Source organism: Vigna unguiculata, chromosome 8, assembly GCF_004118075.2.
Source record: "Vigna unguiculata cultivar IT97K-499-35 chromosome 8, ASM411807v1, whole genome shotgun sequence".
Classification (NCBI taxonomy): Eukaryota; Viridiplantae; Streptophyta; class Magnoliopsida; order Fabales; family Fabaceae; genus Vigna; species Vigna unguiculata.
In genome coordinates, this window is record NC_040286.1 from 33563994 (window position 1) to 33584374 (window position 20381).

General features: G+C 32.0%; 3 protein-coding genes across 4 annotated transcripts; 1 reads left to right on the forward strand and 2 right to left on the reverse strand.

Moving 5' to 3' along the window:
• Positions 1-3013: 3013 nt before the first annotated feature.
• On the forward strand, positions 3014-5211 carry LOC114195281 (U-box domain-containing protein 1-like). The gene has a single exon (XM_028085699.1). The coding sequence runs from the start codon at positions 3056-3058 to the stop codon at positions 5114-5116; it is 2061 nt and encodes a 686-aa protein (XP_027941500.1). The 5' UTR covers positions 3014-3055; the 3' UTR covers positions 5117-5211.
• Positions 5212-7244: 2033 nt separating this feature from the next.
• On the reverse strand, positions 7245-12690 carry LOC114195660 (sorting and assembly machinery component 50 homolog). The gene is made up of 4 exons (XM_028086206.1): positions 12072-12690; positions 11060-11545; positions 8089-8607; positions 7245-7647 (listed from the first exon to the last, which is right to left on the reverse strand). Exons 1-4 carry the CDS (start codon positions 12609-12611, stop codon positions 7564-7566), a joined length of 1629 nt encoding a protein of 542 aa, XP_027942007.1. The 5' UTR covers positions 12612-12690; the 3' UTR covers positions 7245-7563.
• A 2106-nt stretch (positions 12691-14796) lies between these two features.
• Positions 14797-18796, reverse strand: LOC114195380 (probable inactive receptor-like protein kinase At3g56050). Of its 2 annotated transcripts, none has more exons than XM_028085823.1 (9): positions 18324-18796; positions 18113-18251; positions 17732-17803; positions 17499-17642; positions 17265-17405; positions 16627-17081; positions 15999-16189; positions 15770-15902; positions 14797-15623 (listed from the first exon to the last, which is right to left on the reverse strand). In XM_028085823.1, exons 1-9 carry the CDS (start codon positions 18436-18438, stop codon positions 15037-15039), a joined length of 1977 nt encoding a protein of 658 aa, XP_027941624.1. In that variant the 5' UTR covers positions 18439-18796; the 3' UTR covers positions 14797-15036. The 2 variants fall into 2 exon arrangements, with proteins under 2 accessions (XP_027941624.1, XP_027941623.1); XM_028085822.1 differs by having other exon boundaries at positions 17732-17824.
• Between the last annotated feature and the right edge of the window lie 1585 nt (positions 18797-20381).

Consider the following 20381-nt stretch of genomic DNA (forward strand, 5'->3'; position numbering starts at 1 on the left):
CGGACATGTGCATAGATATAGTACAAGACAATAGATAGGAAACAAAACGGATATTTATTCAACAGATAAGATACAAAGGACCTACTACCTTGTACCCTATCCGCCTCTTTGACATCCCTGATCACAAGGCATGATAAAATTTATATTGTGTTTATTGTAATGCAACATGTATACATGGTTTATTGCAAATAAATATGATAAAAATAACGTAATACAATTTAGTATTCAAATATCGACTGACATTAACACTAAGTGTTATAAAATTAATAAACTCTTACAAAAGAGTACAATATAGATAACATCATTGTAATATGTGTCTAGTAATATCTATTGCATGTTCTTTTAGTCACAGATAAAGTGACAATCGCTAATAAATCCAATAACAATAATTTATAAAAAGAAATTGTCTGTTTTACTTTTGAATCAGTCTCAATTTATAATTTTTAAATAAATAACGAAGTATCATTATATTAATTTAGTATACATTATATTAATATTTGAATATTTTTTTCATCCCTAATACTAACATTCAATAAAAATATTTAATGAAAAATAATTTAAATATATTCTTAACTTTGAAAATATTGAATACTTGGGCTTTCCATTAGTAATTATTATTTGTTTTGATTTCTTGATATAAAGTCTTTTAGGACACTTTGAGAGATTAATAAAATCTTTCTAAAAAAATGTTGTATTTCAATATTTATACAATGTCACATCTCTTATCTTCTTTACTTTGTCTTCTATTGATAAAATTAAATAACAATTCTGACTATTTAACATAGACATCAAATGGAGGTGATGTTATGCAAATGCAAGGAGCTAAGGAAAGTTTCATCAATGTTTCACTCCAAAGGCTCACATTGAATTAGAGGTTGGTTTCTCGGTCTTGCTTATTTTTTATTAAATAATTATTTAAACTAAAAATAAAATTTTGGCTTAAATTTAATATTTAATGGTCCAATTTGGATATATTTTTGTAGGTTTTGTTATTTTAAAACATTGTGTATGAAAAAATGTTAAACATTTTTTATAAAGTTTTTGAAATAAAAAAATATATCATAAACCTTTTTGAATGGTTATTGCTATCTATAACTTTAATTTTGTTTATATTTATAAATAAGTTACGTAACCTTATAACTAAAAATTAAAAAGATGCTTGACAATGTACACAAATTGTAATCAAATAAAATATAGTTATACATAATTCTTAATAAGAAGTTTTATTTAACTTTTAATTTTCCATCCAAAATCCAAACAAATAGTTTAGTAAGAGAAAAATATTAAAAAAAAAAGTGTTTTGATCACGCTTTCAATTTTTTAGACTAATTTTCAATTGTTATTCTTTTTAATCAGTTCATATTTAAAAACTCGTACACTGAAAGTTGTAAGTTAAAATTATTGTCCGGGTCATGCAGACAAAGAAACTTAAAAAATTGACATGTGAAGTGGTCTTAGTTGCCTAAAATAAGGTTTTTTCCCTATCTTTATCCTACCCACATAGCTATATAGAAAACTACATTAGCTTCACATGTTTCTCACATGTAATCATAAAATCATTATACAAACTGTTGCCAAAAAGTTTGACCTACATAGCCCCGAACCGGCCACAAACATAATTTTTTGGCTACAGTCATAGAGAGACCTTTTCCTGCTTCAAAATTCCATAACACTTTTATCCTAATTTCACTCATTCATTTTATCATCTATATGAGTCTTTTATCTTTGCTAGTTTAGTTGAATTAGATTTAAAGTGAACTTTTTAACGAATATAAAAATTGAGATAATTTTTGACTGAAAATTGAAAAAAAAAATATATACAAGTTTTTACACTTACATTAATTATTAATCTTAACTTATATGGAGACTTTTAAATCATCTTAAATTCATATTATTTATAAGAAGGGTTAAATATGTTTTTAGTCCTTTAACTTCCAGTGAATTTTAGAATTAGTCTATTTCGAAACTTTGGACCAATATAGTCCTTCATTTTTCGAAATACATAGATTTAATCCTTTTAATCAAATTTTGTTATATGTTTATTTGATATTTCATACGCATTTCAGGATTGTATTTGAGTTGTTTATATTATTTGACACATTTTTGCTTCAATGTTAAGTCAAATACTATTATGAAACGCGCTTGAAATGTTAAATAAATTTAACAAAATTTGATTAAAAGGATTAAATTCATTTATTTTGAAAGATGAAAAATTAAATTAGTCCAAAATTTTAAAATAGACTAATTCCAAAATTTATTGAAAGTTAAGGAAAAAAATATATTTAATCCTTATAAAAATTTATAACCTTTTACCAATGCTGATTTCATGAGAAGCAAATACTTGTAATAAACAAACTATTGCCTCTTTCGGCCCTTTGACATTTAGTACATGATGCAAAAGCAAGAAGATTATAGAGCGTGAAATTTTGGATTCTATGGTAGAGAAGACAAACATGACATCATTTCATGGTAAGTGGATGGCACGATGATTTAGAAGGAGCCGTTGAGGATTTCAGGAGTCATAATCTGCGTATAATGCTTAACTTTCCTCAAACGACAGATCAAGAAAATGAAATGTTATGCATCTGTTAGCACGCATTTATCAAATATCAAGTTGCATGAAAAATATTCATTTGGTGATCGTCAATAACATTTTCAAAGGTGGAGAAACCAAGCAACTGAAAGCTGTTTAACAAGGCTCGTTATCATAAACTATTCACGCTTCAATACAAAAATGGCTCAAAGTATTCATCTTTGAATAAAAAACTGTCTCAGAAATACCACTAATCTTCCACGCACGGAGAATCCTCCAAATGGCACCACCCCAAGCAATGCTCAACTCGCTTTAGTACTTTTGTTCTTGTCTTTACCACAAACTGCACAAATAGAAAGAGCCAAAAATTCGATGCATTTAATAATTAAACAGCTAACCTCTCTGACAATTATTTTAATGTAAAAAAATGCCTTAAAGAAGGTCTCAGACTCAGAATAATCCAATTCCTTGAAGAGAGAAACCTGTGTGAAACATGACAATGAAGAAAACATCCTCTTCACAATGAATGATGTTGTTCTGTCTGCTATGATGGTCTCCCAAGGCTTTTTACCATCTGGGTCTCTGCTAGATTCTTTGATTCACATATCCAAAGAAGTTGATTCAACGGAAAAGTTTCCCTTCGTACACATAAGAAACGTTTCATCCATGATCAGAAGGATCAAGCTTCTTTCTTCTTTGTTTGAAGAGATTCAAGAATCGGGTACTCCACTTCCTCCTTCTTCAATCCTGTGTCTCACGGAACTCTTCTCTGTGATAAGAAGAGTTAAGGTTCTGATCCAAGACTGCAAAGATGGAAGCTCTCTTTGGAGTCTGATACAGTTAGAGTTCATCTCCAACCAGTTTTATGTGCTGGTGAAGGAAATGGGAAGAGCACTTGATATTCTTCCCTTGAGTTTGCTCAATGTAACATCTGATATTAGGGAACAAGTTGAGCTTCTTCACAAGCAAGCAAAGAGGGCTGAGTTACTCATCGATCCTAGAGAGCTTCAACGAAGAGAACAACTCAAGCAAGCAATGGCCAACAACAGTTCAATGAAGAAGAAGAACAAAGGGTTTGTTGATTTTGGAAAAGTGGAAGAAATACTCAGCAGCATTGGTCTGAGAACCCCATCAGATTATGATGGAGAAATATCAAAGTTGGAGGCTGAAGCTCAGAACCAAGCTGGCACAGGAGGACTCATCATTGTCTCCAACATAAACAACCTCATATCGTTGGTGTCTTGTTCCAAATCCATGATATTCAGAGATGGAGAGAGTGGTAGAAATGAAGAACATTGTAAACCACTATCTTCGTTTTTGCATAACAAAGTTCATGATAGTTCTTCATCTTCTCAGTCCATGACACCCAATGTTCCTGATGAATTTCGTTGCCCAATAACACTTGACTTAATGAGAGACCCTGTGATTGTGTCATCCGGGCACACATATGATAGAACATCAATTGCACAATGGATAAACTCTGGTCATCACACATGCCCCAAAAGTGGACAAAGGTTGATTCACACTGCTTTAATACCCAACTACGCATTGAAGAGCCTTGTTCAGCAATGGTGCTATGACAACAATGTCCCGGTTAATGAGGCTACGACCGAAGGAAACAACCACACGAAGAAGAAGAAGAACACGAAGGAGGAGGCCATCGACCATATTTCTGCAAACAAAGCTGCTGCAGATGCTGTCAAAATGACAGCAGAATTTCTTGTCGGAAAATTGGCAACTGGGTCTGCTGATATCCAAAGGCAAGCTGCATATGAACTTCGGTTACTTGCAAAAACCGGCATGGTTAACCGGAGTGTCATAGCTGAAGTGGGGGCCATTCCCTTTCTGGTAACACTTCTGGGATCTCAAGATTCAAGAATTCAAGAGCATGCAGTGACAACGTTGTTCAACCTCTCCATATTTGACAACAACAAGATTTTGATAATGGCAGCAGGAGCAGTAGATAGCATAGTGGAAGTACTTGAATCAGGGAAGACGATGGAGGCAAGGGAGAATGCAGCAGCAGCAATATACAGCTTGTCTATGGTGGATGAACTCAAAGTGCAGATTGGAGGAAAAGCAAGGGCAATACCTGCATTAGTAAGACTCTTGAAAGAAGGCACTTCAATAGGGAAAAAAGATGCTGCATCTGCACTGTTCAATCTTGCAGTTTACAATCCCAACAAGGTTAGTGTTGTTAAGGGTGGTGCAGTTGCTGTGCTGGTGGAACTGCTGATGGATGACAAGGCTGGAATAACAGATGATGCACTTGCAGTGCTTGCTTCACTTCTTGGTTGCTCTGAAGGGTTGGAAGAGATAAGAAACAGTAGAGCATTGGTGCCACTTCTTATTGATCTTCTGAGATTTGGTTCAGTGAAAGGGAAGGAAAATTCAATAACCCTTTTGCTAGGACTGTGCAAAGAAGAGGGTGAAGTGGTGGCAAGAAGGCTCTTGGCAAATCCAAGAAGTGTTCCTTCTCTTCAAAGCTTGGTTTGTGATGGATCTTTGAGAGCTAGAAGAAAAGCAGATGCACTTCTCAGACTCCTCAATAGGTGCTGCTCTCAGCCTCATCATTCTGTTTGATCATATTCACATCACTTCACAGTTGTATATTTTGTGAATCAATTGGTATACTTCAGAAATAGGTCATCGTTAATTTCTTGTTTACAATTTTTTGTTTCAATGATACCTCTTAGAAGAATATCTTATCTCTTTCTATTAAAAACTAAGATAAAACTTAAAGAAGATTCTTGTTTGACTCGAGATTTTCTATTTAGGATTTTATTTTACTATACATGTTCAACATAACGATACATTTATATTAGTATTTTAAAAATCTATTTATTATATTTTAGAACATCAAAATTTGTGTTCATAAGTCAATTTTTTATGATGTAGAGGAATAATACAGAATATTTAAGTAAAAAAAAATTCAAATTCTACTTTATTGAGTAATAATCTGTATTCATTAAGTGATTTATGATAATAAATAATTTTTTTAATGATTCGTTTGGATACAAAAATATTATAATTTCTGTGGCTAATTATTTATTTTTACTTGTTTTTTAATAATTATAAATGAAGTTTGTATTAAATTAAATTAATAATGCAAAGAGAATTTCAGTGTAGTTATTTAATCTTATCAAATTATTACCGATGAATATTGATTACGATATTAAGAAATTTAGTAAACGAGTATCACTTAATTATTAAATATGTTGGTGTTGAAGATTTTGGATACGTCTTTTATTCTACACAATGTGACACACTATTAAAATTTAGATGGTAGAGGTTATTAACTAATGTGGTTGAGGTAGTCTCTTCACTGTGTAATTATATTAAAATTAAAATTCAATGGGTATTATATGTTTTTTTCTTTTCTATATACACTTAAATGATATGATATGTTTGATTTGGCTTTATTTTGAATTTTATATTTAGAAGTGAAAATATTTGTAATTGAAGTTTAATTTTGACATCATGAAGTTACAAACAGTTCATTATTTTTTCTTATTACTGTTTAATGTGGTATATTAAGAATAAAATCTGTATTAAATTATTAACAATTTAACTATTAAATCTTGAATCACTACTATATATTGCTTCAATTCCCATTTCAATTTTAAAAACATTATTGCTTTACTCCTTGGATGGCAATGGAAATTTGTTTGAAAATATTTATACCAATATGAATAAATATTTCCAATATGAACAAAATTATTTTGGTTTAAATAAAAGATTACGAGAGAATTTTCACTTTCTTAATATATATATATATATATATATATATGTATATATATATATATATATATATACATATATATATATATATATATATATATATATATATATATATATATATATATATATTTGTTTAACGGGCCTAACTAGCAAGTCGAATAAGCAGTACTGGATATTGAGACCCCTCAAACATCCTCATTTGTAATATCTGGATAAATATATTATTTAATTGTAATTTTGATCCTCAAATATTATAATTATTTTAGTTTTTTCAAATTTTAATGATGTCAACATCTTTAAGGTACGTCTATATTATATTATTCATTTTTTAATTTTAATAAAATATTTTTTCTTTACAAAAGAATTTGGCAAGAATTAAAAGTATATGCAAAAAAATAAATAAAGTTGTAGTTACCACAAAAATTATTTTATCATAAGAGCATAATTTATATAAATTAAAACTTCATATCCTTTTTATGCCATCTAACCTTTTTTTTTTCAAATTTAATATTAAATTTATCAAGTACTTCTAATTACATGGAGTTGTTTATTATACACACAAAAAAGGAAAAACCAAATAGCAAGGTACTTCCAAACCTTTAACAAACAGATACCAACGCATCATGGAGCAGTTCATTAATAAAATTGCCTCCCTATGAATTACTAACTTGAACTTTTTCCTCATCTTCACCAGCCATATTCATTACGAACTACTCATTCTCTTCTCTTTCTTAATTAGAATTTCTCATAATGAAAGTTAATCGCATCTTTTATAGCCTTAGGTTATAGTTAGATACTTTTAAAATATTAACCACAAACCTTTATCTCAAGAATAACTATAAATCGATATGTTGGTAATAATATATTTATGAAAGATCGGGAGTATATTATTAATCCTAAAATAACTCATTTAAAAATGTATTTAGTCTAAAAGAGATAAAGTCTAGAGCAGCATTAAACTTAGAAAACATAAATTTGTAACAGCATTAAACTTACAAAATATGACTAAAAAAATCTCCACAAACCTCAACCAATAAAAGAGTGGTATACACTTTACAATCCAAGCAAGCCGGAAAAGGTTAAGAACTCTCAGTGGCAATTGCATCTAAAATTGCAGTATAGAGTGCGTTATTTTCAGGAAGAAAATATGCTATGACTGGATGCCCTCTTATTTGCTAGGCTTTAAGGTAAGAAAATGAAAATACCGTGCTGAGTTAGATGGCAAAAATTTATTTGATGATTGGTGAACTACATCAAAATAGAATAAAAAATGGCAGAGAACACGGCTGCTACAAAGGAGCTGAGAAACTAAACCTAAATCCAGTCTTCCCACGATCTTGCTCACTCTTTCTGAGTATGTAAAAGTAGTTACCCTGAAACAAGATATAAGTTGGTGAAGAAATACATATATACAAAATAAAACAAAAAAGGTAAGGTGGAGTGCAGGAGATGGGTACCACAAAAAATAGATTTACTAATCCTCACAATGCTAACCTATCAATTCACAGATTGTTCACCTAAATTACCTTGCCAAATTCAAATATCAAGTTATACCATATACTAGTTCAAAATTAAATGTGGGAGAAGACCAAAATGAGGAAAATCGTTTATATCAGTAACAAGAATTCAAGATTAAAAAAATTCTATACTTCTCTTTTCTTTTCTTCACACTCTTTATTGTCGAAATATAACATGTTTACCCCAAATCCTCTATTTTGTCATCACTGACATTTCACTTCAAACTCCGTCAAACTCATGTTTTGGTTAGTTTGATCATTTTAATTAAAAATAAAGAATTTAAAATAGATGCTGACCTCTAGGCGGAAGAGGTTAGTAGGAATAACAAATCCACATCCCACTGACATTCGAAAGGATTCCAAGAACTTCCGAGGAGAGAAGTGCCTATATTCATTCTGAGTTAATTTAGCAGCATTCCCAGAACCAGCAAAAACATGACCATGTATTCCATGTTCTCTCAACCACCTAATTGGAAGATCAAACGAGAGATCAGCAAAAGCAGTAACAGCAAGATCTCCGCCAATGAAGTCCCATCCAGAGGAATCATTGCTGTCATCATCAGATTCATCTCTATTTAGCCTTAGCCTCCGAGGTTCAGTAGGACCTAATCCTCTAGTTTTAAATCCCCATAAGGTTGTTGGCCCTCCTAGGGTGCAAACTGGAGAAAAATCACCACCCAAATAAAACCTTTCTGGAAGGGGAGATGGCTTGGTTTTGAATCCATGTCCCCATGGAAAAACAGCACCAGCAGATATCCCAAGGTTTAGTGCTGTATTGTAAAACCCAAAAGGGACAGCAAAGCGAACACCAAACTCCTGCATTACAACATTAGAGTTAACAGAGTTGCTCAACAAAGAGTTTTCAAAATAACATAGCACAGAAAATAAATGTCGTCATTTTTGACCCCAAAATTGTAAAGCACTATCATAATAGTCTCTGTATGTAACTTTCTCGCAAATAAGTCTCAGAAATTGAATTTTGTTAGTCAAGTTTGTCTTTATAAATAGTCATTCACTAACTTTATTAACCAACGTTTGATGAGGCGTGTTATCTGCCCTTTTGGCAAAAACATGGATGCCCAGTTATTTGTAGTAATGGCTACTTCTTCCTTACATTGTCAGTTGTTATTGTAAAATGTCAGGGCTGTCAAAACGGAAGATAAAGTACCACATGAAACATTGGCCAAAGGAATCAGTGGACGACTAACAACAGGGACAAACGCAGGGACTTATTTCCCAGCGTTAAAACCCATAGACTATTATAACATCACTATATAATTTCAGGACGGAAATGAACATCTTCCTACCACCGGTTAAAGTTATTAAAGAGACGTAAAAGTAAAGAAAAAGAAATATAAGTTAAAAACTCAATTTACCATGAACTAACTCCTAGAAAAAACAAGTGGAAAGAAAGAAGAAACAGCGCCATAATGCTAGTCCAATGGAAGGCCAATAACACAGAAAACTATTTGGGGTAGTTTGATTATTCATTCCTGTATTTCTTGTTTGTATTTTGTATTATTTTATTCAAGGTCTCAATTAATGATAAAAACAGTAAGATTTACCCAGTAAATTTAGCTTCATATAAAATAAAATCAGATGAAAGTTGCACTTATTAGCATCATCCAAGAAACACAAAGCGTCTAGAACTGATATGACAAACGTTAATATATTAGAGAGCACTTTGCATCTAATTCATGCAGGATAGGCTGCAAATGGAAAAGAGTTCCTTGAACCGCGTACTTGAGAAATCCTTCCTTGGACATTTGCACTGAGATTTTAGTCACACTAGGGATATTGAACTCAACAATGAATAATAACGCTATAAGCAACCAATCAAGTTCTAGAGACAAAGCAATTACGAAAATAAAAAATAAACAAATTTATCATTAATCATAAGCATTGCCCCAAGGGAGGGTAGCTTGCTATGAAGCCTGGATATGGACACGAATACAACACAGACAAGAAGATACGTTAAATTGAAAAAACACAAGATACAGGACACGACATGTATATACATATTATTTTCAAACTTTCAACTAACACATTGTTAAATAACACAAAAATGAATTTAATTTATCTATCTAATATCCAAAAAAGTTAAAAGTAGTGATCATATAATACTTTTTTAGAAACTTATGTGATAAATTTACAAGTTTATGAGTTTTTTAGAAAATCATTGAACTTGTGGTTATTAACATTGTGTTGGAGTCATGTCAAAATCATGTTAAAAACAAAAAGAAATGTCTTTCAAACTGGACACTTTACTGATACATGTCGTACGAGTGTCGGTATCCGATACGTGTCAGACACGGGGGACACCATTGATGAGGCGTGTCCGGGCTTCATTGGTAGCTTGTTCCCTTTTATCATCGCAAACAACAAAATCCAACTGAATGATGCCAACATGGTAACAAATGACTTATAGGGGGCCATTTGTTTGTGCGCTTTCTTAATAAAAAATGTTTATTTTTTGGTTTAATTACTCTTTTGGTCCCTATTTTTTTTTTCAAAAATGTTAAATTGGTTCTCCAGTTTTTTTAAGTTTCAATTTGGTCTCGATTTTTAAAAAAATTGATGCAATTTGGTCCTTTTCATTAAATGTTAAATTTCTTGAAACGGATTAAGAATTTTTCATCAAAATTCAAATGTTTAATAAAGATGATTTGCTTTATTGATGTAATTAACATAATCATAGTGTCAATTTTGATAAAAAATCGTTGATTCGTTTCAAGAAATTTAATAAAAAGGACCAAATTGCATCAATTTTAAAAAAATCAGAACCAAATTGAAACTAACAAAAACTGGATGACCAATTTGATATTTTTGGACTAAATAGAAACCAAAAGAGTAATAAAACCTTTTTTTTTTGTTCATAGATTTGAAAAAAAAAAAACAAACTCAAAAACAGAAAAGAAGAAGCAATTTTAGTGTTTTTCCAAATGCAGAGACTAGATTCTCCCAAGAGGAGATCTTTGACAAAGGAGATGAACTCCTTCCATATAAAAAAAATATAAAATTTTGGTCATATATTTCTCTACATATTTATTCTATCAAATCATTTTAAAATTTTCTGATCGCATCAATTTGTAAATTCTAGCCACTCCCAATATTATTTCAATAATTCTTACACCAAAATCATAGAACATGAGTGTGTTTTTTTTATCAGAATTGAACATGAGTGTTAATATGTATTAAGCATTGTACTTAACTTTACAGAGTATCAAATTAATATTAATTGAAGGAAAATAAAAGGATTTAGTCACACCTGGCGCAGAAACCGCAAGCTCCTGGGATCTGGAGTGAGGCCACCAACATGTGTGGACGAAAGAAAAGCATATCCTTTTGTTGGCCTGATAGGAGAATTTCTCCTATCAATTTTAAATGTATACTTCAAAGAAGACACTAAACCATGACCAAGCTGCCTTCTTATAGACCTGGATGACATCTGTGATGGATCTGCCAAGGTACGCCATCCAAGAGTGTATGCTAGGTCATGGTGCTTGGTCGAGATCAATCCAAGAGATGCACCCACTAAATGATCTTTGTAGGAGGAAGTCTCTTGCCAATCTTGGGAAAGCATGGACAGCCGTGCCACAAAAGGAGTTAAAAACCTTCTAACTCGAGGGGCATGCACCCCGATGCTCACCTCAGTCGCTTGGTTGGCACCATAGGCCAAAGAAGCATCCCATAGATCACCATAGCCCAAGAAGTTCTTATACTTAAGAGCACCTTCAGCTGTCCAAGAACTAGTCTACAAACAACACAAAAAAGTTAGCACACATAAAAAATAGATTCCTTTGCTCTTGTTGACACTTAAAACCTAGCAGGAAAAACAATGGTCGGACAAAACATTTCCAAAGGTGTTGTTTGTATGGTTCTCTCATCATTATTAGAGTTTCATCTCAGTAATCCACATAATAAAGCTTTATATTAAAGAATTATATCAAATACCGATATGAATATGAAATTGATGAAAAATAGTAGAGACAACACCTTAGGAACCTAGAGTAAGCTTTTTGTCTAATTACTATGATGTAGTAGTATATACATAAAAAGCTTGAAAGCATGACCATCTAATCTGCCATAGACTGTCAAGCTTAGTTTCAATTAAATCTATGTTTGACTAGCTAAGCAATACTAATGTTCAGAGTTACTTTCTTCATTTCTCCCCTGATAGGCTCTCGTATATTTGCACATACATGCAATGCCTCAATCAAAGTTACATTCATCCAGTTCAAGTCAATGCATTATATCAATATGATAGGAAGAAAGGGTACCGAGGGTTTGTTATAAACGCTGAATTTGGCTGAAACTTTGTTACCGGTTTCGACAACGTCGATTATGACATTGGCCGTGTTTGGGAGTTCTCGGGGTCCAGCCTCGAGGCGAACCGTGCAGGAATCGAAGATTTCGAGGTCCTGTAACCTGGAAATGGCGATTTGCGAAACTTGCACGAGCTCCTGCATGCTGGTGGCGTTCTCTATGCCTCTGAGCTCCGCCTCAATAACCCAATCCTTAGTCTTAGTGTTGCCGTTTATGACCACGTCGTGCACTCGGATCGAAACCAGCTCCGTCGACAACCGCCGCGTTAGGGTTTCCACCTTGAAACGCTGTTCGCGCAGCTTGGACGCTGCGGATTGGGGAATTCTGCGATTTGGTTGCTGAATGACGTCTTCGTCATATTCGTCATCCTCTTCTTCTTCCTCTTCAATATCGTGATGGTGGTGAGGTTCTTCATCGTCGTTGGTGGAGTGTTGAGTGTTATCGTTAGGGTTGGGAAGAGAGGGTTCTTCAGAGTTTGTCATTGTTATTGGCATCGACAAGTCCCAAAAGAATATTGAGTGGGAGTAGGAGTGGTTGATTCAGTTCAGTTTGTGACACCCTTAGTATAGCCGTTTCTTTAGTTTATTAAAATGCTTTCAGTCTCTACAAAGAACAAAAACACTAAATAACATTAAATCTATAAAATATTTTCATTTTCAAATTTGTTTTTTATAATTGTCTTTGAAAAAGTTTATTCTCACTTTTTCTGAACTAGGCTAAATTATACTGTCTTTTTAGCCACAGATGCTAATTAATTATGTTTTTTTTTTAATTCAATAGCATTATCCCTTACATTTGATTTTGATATAGAATTATTAATTCAACACTAACTATATAATTTTGAAAAAGAAAATAACCTTGTGAATGTAATCATAAATAGTGATGTTTACAACTTCATTTCTCCTTATACATTCTTCAATAAATAATAACAATTAAAATTTATCAGTTTGGAACTAATTGGAAACTGTAAGAACAATGTTACTCTCAGTTATGAAGAAATTTATTCACATTAAATTATATTAAAATATAAAATACATTTAATCTGCACTTTAAATAAATTTATCCGCATCAATGCAATGCAACGTGTGAATTTTAAACTAAAAAAATGCTTTTTGTAAACAAGGAAGTATAATTTTCCAATTTTAAAAAGTAAATATTTATTAAAAATGATAATTATTTGCATGCATATGCTCCATCAACATCACAAATAATATCAGTCGACGCGAAAGATTTTTGTATTTATTTATATCTATTAGGAACACAACACGTGCATTCGAGATGGCTCAATTGAACGCATGCCTATTTTTTATAACAAAAATATAATAAAAAGAAAAATATTTCAATAAAATTTACACAGAAATAAACAAAAAAATGGTTAGAAAGCGTATTTAAACAAATGAATTATTAATAATCAGATAATTTCTTACCGATAATAAAATTAATAAATAAAATAGACTATTAATAAGGATAGTAAATAATCAGAAAAAAATTATTATAAAAATATTTTTTTATTAACAGTTAGGAATGTAAAGTTGAAAGAATCAATTTTACATACATAAATTAAAGAAAAATGAAAAAAATTATGATGGCATAGTCCATTTTTTCATTATAATGGAGGTGAGTTTGGAGGAGATGTAAAAAATGGAAGAACACTCTGTTTGAAGCCATCCAATTTCTCTGGTTTTCTTTTCATTATAATGGATACAGGTGTGGCATTTGTATTATACTGCTCATGTTTTTTTTTTTTTTTTGTTGTTAACTCATAACAATTAAGCAGTTTTCAACAATCTAAAAACAATCTCAACCAGCCAGCTTACTTATATTTTTTTTCTTGTATATTATTTACTGTATTTATCTCCATTTAAATTGGGACATTAAAAAAATGTATTTTAAGTCATATTTTTTATTTCACTCTATATCTTTTCAATATTGATGTCTTTTCTATTAAAATTTAAATTTAATTACTAACTTATTATATGTACTTTTTTATTTATCATTGTATAGGGTTGAATTTGAGTTGATTGATGACATTATCAAAGTTGTCCTGCAAAAGCTAAATAAAAATATCGTGAATTCAGAAGTCTTTTCATATATGATGAAAACTATACAAGGATTGAATCTTTAGCGACAAATGATTCAAAAGAAGCTTTGCCGTTAACCTTTTGCCCAGAGAAGCTCGTTTCGTTTCACATGCCATACAAGTAATGTGAAAAAACTTTGACATGTGTTTTTATGGTTGAGTTTTTGTTTTTGATAGAAATTGAAGTTTATTCTAATAAAAAAAAAATGAATTGAAATACGAAATTTCATGGAATTTTCCCAGAAAACATACAAATGTCTAAGTTTGTGTAAAATCCCAGAAAACAAATCTGTTGAGAATATTACTTAATATCTTTTTTATTTAAATTAGTTTTTAGAAAATATTTTAGTTTTAGAGATATGTGTCAGTTTTAGAAATTTGTTATTATTTTAGATTAGGAGTGAGATATTCTAAATATTTTATACTTGATATTTGTTATATTTTGCTCTATATATAAAGTATATCAATAAAATACAAAAACATGTTCCTCCGTATAACATATCACATATATCTCTTATATCTCTTATATTTTCAAAAGCCCTAAAAATCCCAACAAAATCTAATTCTAGAAACTGATAGTTTGTTTGACACATTTGAAGAGAATGAAAGAGTTGCAAATATCTTGATTCGCCTCATGAACTGAATTGAAATCAACTGATACACAAAAAACTGATTCTCTGTGCAATTCCATAAACTACAATTAAAAACTGCACCGAAAGAACATCATTTGCGACCATGTTCTACAACATAAAAATAGATACTTTTTAACAACATTTTACAGAAAAAGGATCACAACGTCAAAAACCATTGGAACTTAACTACAATCTGCTTCACTGGTTTCAACACATTTCTGTAGAAGCAATCTCAAGCTCTGCCCACCACAGTGGAGAAAGTTTTGGAACTGCTGATTCAGGTGTTATCTTTGTTATCTCTCTTAGTCTTTCACTGACATCTTTTATTGTTGGTCTCTGCTTTGGATCTTGGTGCACACAAGATTTAATCAATGCAGCAACTTGTTCAAGCTGATCCTCTTGGTAAGATTCAAGAATTGGATCCACCATATTCTTGAGGGGTTGGTCTCCTTGTAAATAGTGTGATGCCCAGTTTTCAAGTGAGTTCCTTTGTTCCACTGAATAAGGGAGACGACCAGTAACCATCTCAAATAACAAAACACCAAAGCTATAAACGTTACTTTCTAGACTTGCTTTTGGCATGTCAATGGCTTTTGTCTCAGATGAGGTTATGTCATATGAGAAACTCAAATCTGAGAGTTTTGCAGCATAGTCATCGGTCAAGTAAACAGTTTGAGAATTCAGCTTGATAAGGGCCATAGGAGGGTCCAATTGGTGCATATGCTGCAAGCAATAAGCCATACCCGTTGCAACTCTAAGCCTTGTTACCCAATCCAAGTGCTCAGCCTCTTTTACTGGCATTCACAAGAACAAATTTACCAACTCAAACACAACAATAACTAGTTCTATGGTTTTCAACAAATTTAACCAATAATGTGTTAAAGAATGCATATGTTGTTATACTTGGTGATAATTACTCTAAAAATGGTAAAACACTTACTGTGTAAATGCTCAAATAGTGTTCCATTTGGGGCATATTCAAAAACCAACATTCTGGTGAAAGGCTCTTCTTCTTCACAGTATCCAATAAGATTTACAAAATTCTTGTGGTTCACTTTCGATAATGTATCTATCTGAAACCAGAAAAGTTAGTTATAATTACAATGCTTAGATTGCAATTCTACTGTTAAGTTTGTTTGGTCTTCTTCTGTTATGATAATTATTGATACCTTGTTTCTAAATTGAACTTCTAAAGTCTTTGACCAATTCTTGGATGATGTCACCGGAACAGAAGTTACAGCTATTTCAACGCCACTAGACAAAGTTCCTTTGTACACTGTGCCAATAGGCGAAGTACCAATTACATTACTAAAATCTTCACATGCTACTTCAAGATTCAATCTTCTTAACTTTTGAGCACCTGAAAATGTAGAACTCTGTCATTCAAAGCCAGATCAATTAGATGACCGAAGAACGCTGAAAATAAGTTAATTAAGTTCCTGTTCTTTGTCGTGATTCAGGAATCCTGAGTTGCTATGCATTATGGATTTAGACCTTCTATTTTTTTATTAAAAAGACATGATCCTTCTTGAAAACAGAAATACAATTTTTTATTTATAAGTAGTAGATCTTGTTCCTAATAATGTAGGTCCCTGTCATGATAGTCAAAATTTAAAGGCAATTAATTCCTTAGGGACTTTTGTGGTATTCTGTTTTTAGATTTGAAGTAAAATTCAGTCGAGAGATCATGTAATATCAAGTAAAACATCAAATTTGATTTGAGAAAGAAGAACATTAAAACACTTAAGAATTGTATCTAAGTTTTATCATGATAAAAAATGTGCTGCTTAGATTTACCAGTTACAAATGCCTTCTCCAGCTGTCCACTGAGTCCCGTGACCCAAGGTCTGACATTAACCACCTTTGTTTTACAAACATATAAGCCAATGGTTGAAAAAAGAAGAAACACTGTACCACCTATAACTCCAACCAAAATATGAACCTTCGGTGAAGTTCTTTTTTCAGTTTTAGACAGTGGTCCAGAACCTGATGCAGCTTTTTTCTCAGGGGGAGTTAGCTTTGGCACTGGTGAAGGAGGAGAAAGAGGTGAAGGCTTCTCTTGTGGTGCACGATTACGAGGATCTTCATGATCACGATCAAATGGTTTTGGAGGCACTGGTGAAGGAGGAGAAGAAGGTGAAGGCTTCTGTTGTGGTGCACGATTACGAGCATCTTCATGATCACGATGCAATGGTTTTGGGAGTTGCAGTGCCAGTAGGCCACGACTAGTACTTTTACCTTCACCAATATGCCTTTAAAAGGAAAATTGTGTGAACTTGTTTTTTTAGAAAAAAGAAACAGGATGACCCTATCATATAAAATAGCATATATATATATATATATATATATGTATATACATTGGACACAACTAAGAATACAAAATACAAGTACATAATTCCAGAGATGGACCACCTTTTAATTAATTAGTAACATACCATGTGGTGGCTCTTTCTATACAAGCTGGCATTTTAGCAGCATTAGTTAGCTGATTTTCATCCACTTGGCACTCAGAAAGCATCCTCAGTTCATTGATTTCCGGGGAGAAACCCACAAGAAATTCATTGTTATCCAACAAGCTACAGATAGAAGAAACTGAGTGAGTAAATATGCAAAAAATTTCTTAAAAAAATAAGTGAAATTGAACTGTTCAAAGAGGGTCATCACCCTACAGGATTGCTAGTGAGATATTGCTCCCAAGATCGGCAGGTAGATATCCACTGAAGTTGTTGTATCCCAAATCCAAAACCTCCAATTCTTTCAACTCCACAAATCCTTCAGGGATGGTTCCAGAGAAAGAGTTGTTCCGTAAAACACTGCAGCATATTCACCCTCCAATTATTCGAAGAAAGGCCAGAATAGAATTAATGAAGGAAAGGAACTGAAACCAGGTAACAAAAATTACATGGACTTTATGTGGTTAAGTTTCACAAGCTCAGGTGCCAGAGTTCCTTCAAGACAGAGATCCTTCAAATTCCTGAGCAAAAAATCACTCAAGCTAAATTTCAAAACACAGGAGACTAATTAATGATGAAAAACTCTGATATGACAACAGCCACTGTCTGTGAAGCTGATAACTTGAGTTAAAACACTGTTCAAATTCGTTGAGCCAAATGAATTTGATGACACAAATGAAGAGATAGAGAAAGAACTTAGAAATAGGAAAAAGAAAAAGACATAAATATTCCTCTTTTTTTCTTTGGTGGCCATGAATTACACCACAGCATTGGTTACAGATAATAAGCAGTTTCTGAGAAAAATGGTAGAAAAAAAAAACAGCACTTACAAGGCCACAACTCTTTCATCTGAGCACTCAACTCCAAACCAATTACAAGGGTCAAAAGATGCATCATCATCCACCCAATCTGTCAAAGCACCAAAAGGGTCACTCACTATTCTCTGCCTGAACTTCAAAAGAGCATTACCTGCACACAGAAACCACGTTTCAGCATCACCCAAGCAGCCACCAGATTCCACAAACCCAAAAATCCCAGTACCTTCTTCATTCAAAGAACAGCACAAACCCAAATTCTGAAACAAGAAAAAAAGCGCCACAAGGCGCGAAACTATACAAAGATCCTGCAACCGGGTGAGTTTCCTGTTCTTTTCCATTCTTGCTGCAAGAAAAGCGTGTTTCTTGCAAGAATTTTAAAGGTTAATATCCAAAGGAAGCAAAGTTGGAAAGTGTAAACGTATTAAGAATAAAAAAAAAATGTAGTTGAAGAAGATACATAAGGAAGAAGCAAAAGGGTGATGTATAAGGTAAAGTAAAGTAAAGCATGGACTGGTTCCAAGTTCTAAGGTAACATCTAATGACAGCTTCAGTTGAGATTGGTGTTTGTGTTTGTGTTTGTGTCTGTGTTTGTATGAGTGAATGGACCCAAGAGACTTGAAAGCGCGTTCGCTGTCACTGAGCTAACAAGTCATAATAGTAGTAACGGTGCAAGGAGTGAGCCAAGGACAGAACATCTTCACATAACCTTTTTATTACGTTATTGTTAATTTCACGGAAATATATAAAGAAAATCTTGTGATGCTATTAATTATGGAAAATGATTTTAATAATTCAATTCTTTTTAAAATATTTTTATTGTCTGTTTGTAGAGTTTGATTGTATATTTTGATATTTTCACTCTTCCACCTTTCCACCACAAAATATCAAATATCAGGGTTTTTTTTCACTAAATTCGATTTTTCTTTTATTGTTTACTGATATTTGTAAATATATTTCGGGCATAAACCTATTTTAAAACTCTATAAATATGATTCTGTTTGATTTTAGTTGTTATAAATAGTTTCATGTAGGAAAAAGTCATTACAAAAATGTTAATTTTAATGGAGTTATATTTGGAATTTTAAAAGGCTTTAATCTCTGTTAATTGTTATTCGCGGTTTATTATTCTCGTTATAGAATCAACGTCGCTAACACATTAACTAGAAATAATTTTGATAATCCTTTAAGCAGTTAAACTTGCAACCTCGTGTATTTTCAACAATATATAAAACTTTAGGATTATATGTAACTATCTTCTTTAAATTATATTTGTTAAGAAATAATGATTATATAATAAAAGTAATATAAAAGAACGAAATTCATATAATATTTGTTATTAAAATGTATTAAAAAAATGTGTGTAACCATATCATTTATAAAACAATAAATATATTATTTAATGAAGTTATAAACTTAAAAATAATATAATTATTTTAATTTGAAATATTTTTTATCATCTTAATCGTTGTAGCTAAAATTTCTATTTTTAATTAAACTAATTAGTGATAGGAACTTTAAAAAGGTCAAGATATAAAAAAATTTCTTAAAATAATAAAGTTGGATAAAATTATATTTACATAGGAATAAACCATGTTTAAATCTTGGTTTAATATATTTATATACATGTATATAGTGAAACACAAGTCTTAGTCAAGTCTTAAGAGCCGAAGAAAAAAAAAGGAATTAAATGGACATAAAAGAATAAATGAATGGCTGTGTTTTTGATAAGGATGATATGATGTGAGAAAGATGTTTTGGTGCCATTTATGTTTATGCTTCCATGACTTGACTTAGCTATGTGTTCGTGATCATACTAAGACATGCCTTTCTCCAAGACTTTTTTTCATTAACAAATTATACAAATATTACTTTAGGAACTAATTTATTGATTAATCATATAATAGTATAATTATAAATTAACTTTTAAGTATGATTTTAATCCAATAAATACAGTAAGTTTTAGTTTTAAATCTTTAATTAAAAAATATGAATGATGATTCATAAACTTGTTTTTAAAATTGTACAGTATGGCCTACCGCCTGACCGATGGTCAGGCGGATCAAGTACCATCGGTCAGGCGGACCAAGGACCATCGGTCAGGTGGACCCTCATTTATGAAGACAACCGACAGGATGCACGACCCATCAGTCGGGCGGCCACACCAAAACCTAGATCAATAATCAGGTTTAAAACGCAATTGGGTCATGATTAAGAAACCCTAATCACAGGCCCAAACCAAAAACTATAAATAGAAGCCCAAGGTAGGTTGGTAAGCACCTTC

What these genes read in the sequence shown, in the direction of transcription:
- LOC114195281 (XM_028085699.1), top strand. Translation starts at nt 3,056, where the DNA reads ATGAATGATGTTGTTCTGTCTGCTATGATGGTCTCCCAAGGCTTTTTA.
- LOC114195660 (XM_028086206.1), bottom strand. Translation starts at nt 12,611, where the DNA reads ATGCCAATAACAATGACAAACTCTGAAGAACCCTCTCTTCCCAACCCT. An exon ending in GCGTTTATAACAAACCCTCG is followed by an intron (nt 11,546 to 12,071) that starts GTACCCTTTCTT and finishes TGTTGTTTGTAG; the next exon opens with ACTAGTTCTTGGACAGCTGA. An exon ending in CTAACCTCTTCCGCCTAGAG is followed by an intron (nt 7,648 to 8,088) that starts GTCAGCATCTAT and finishes ATCTTGTTTCAG; the next exon opens with GGTAACTACTTTTACATACT.
- LOC114195380 (XM_028085822.1), bottom strand. Translation starts at nt 18,438, where the DNA reads ATGGAAAAGAACAGGAAACTCACCCGGTTGCAGGATCTTTGTATAGTT. An exon ending in GATGAAAGAGTTGTGGCCTT is followed by an intron (nt 17,825 to 18,112) that starts GTAAGTGCTGTT and finishes TTTGAAATTTAG; the next exon opens with CTTGAGTGATTTTTTGCTCA. An exon ending in ACTATTTGAGCATTTACACA is followed by an intron (nt 15,624 to 15,769) that starts GTAAGTGTTTTA and finishes TGTGAATGCCAG; the next exon opens with TAAAAGAGGCTGAGCACTTG.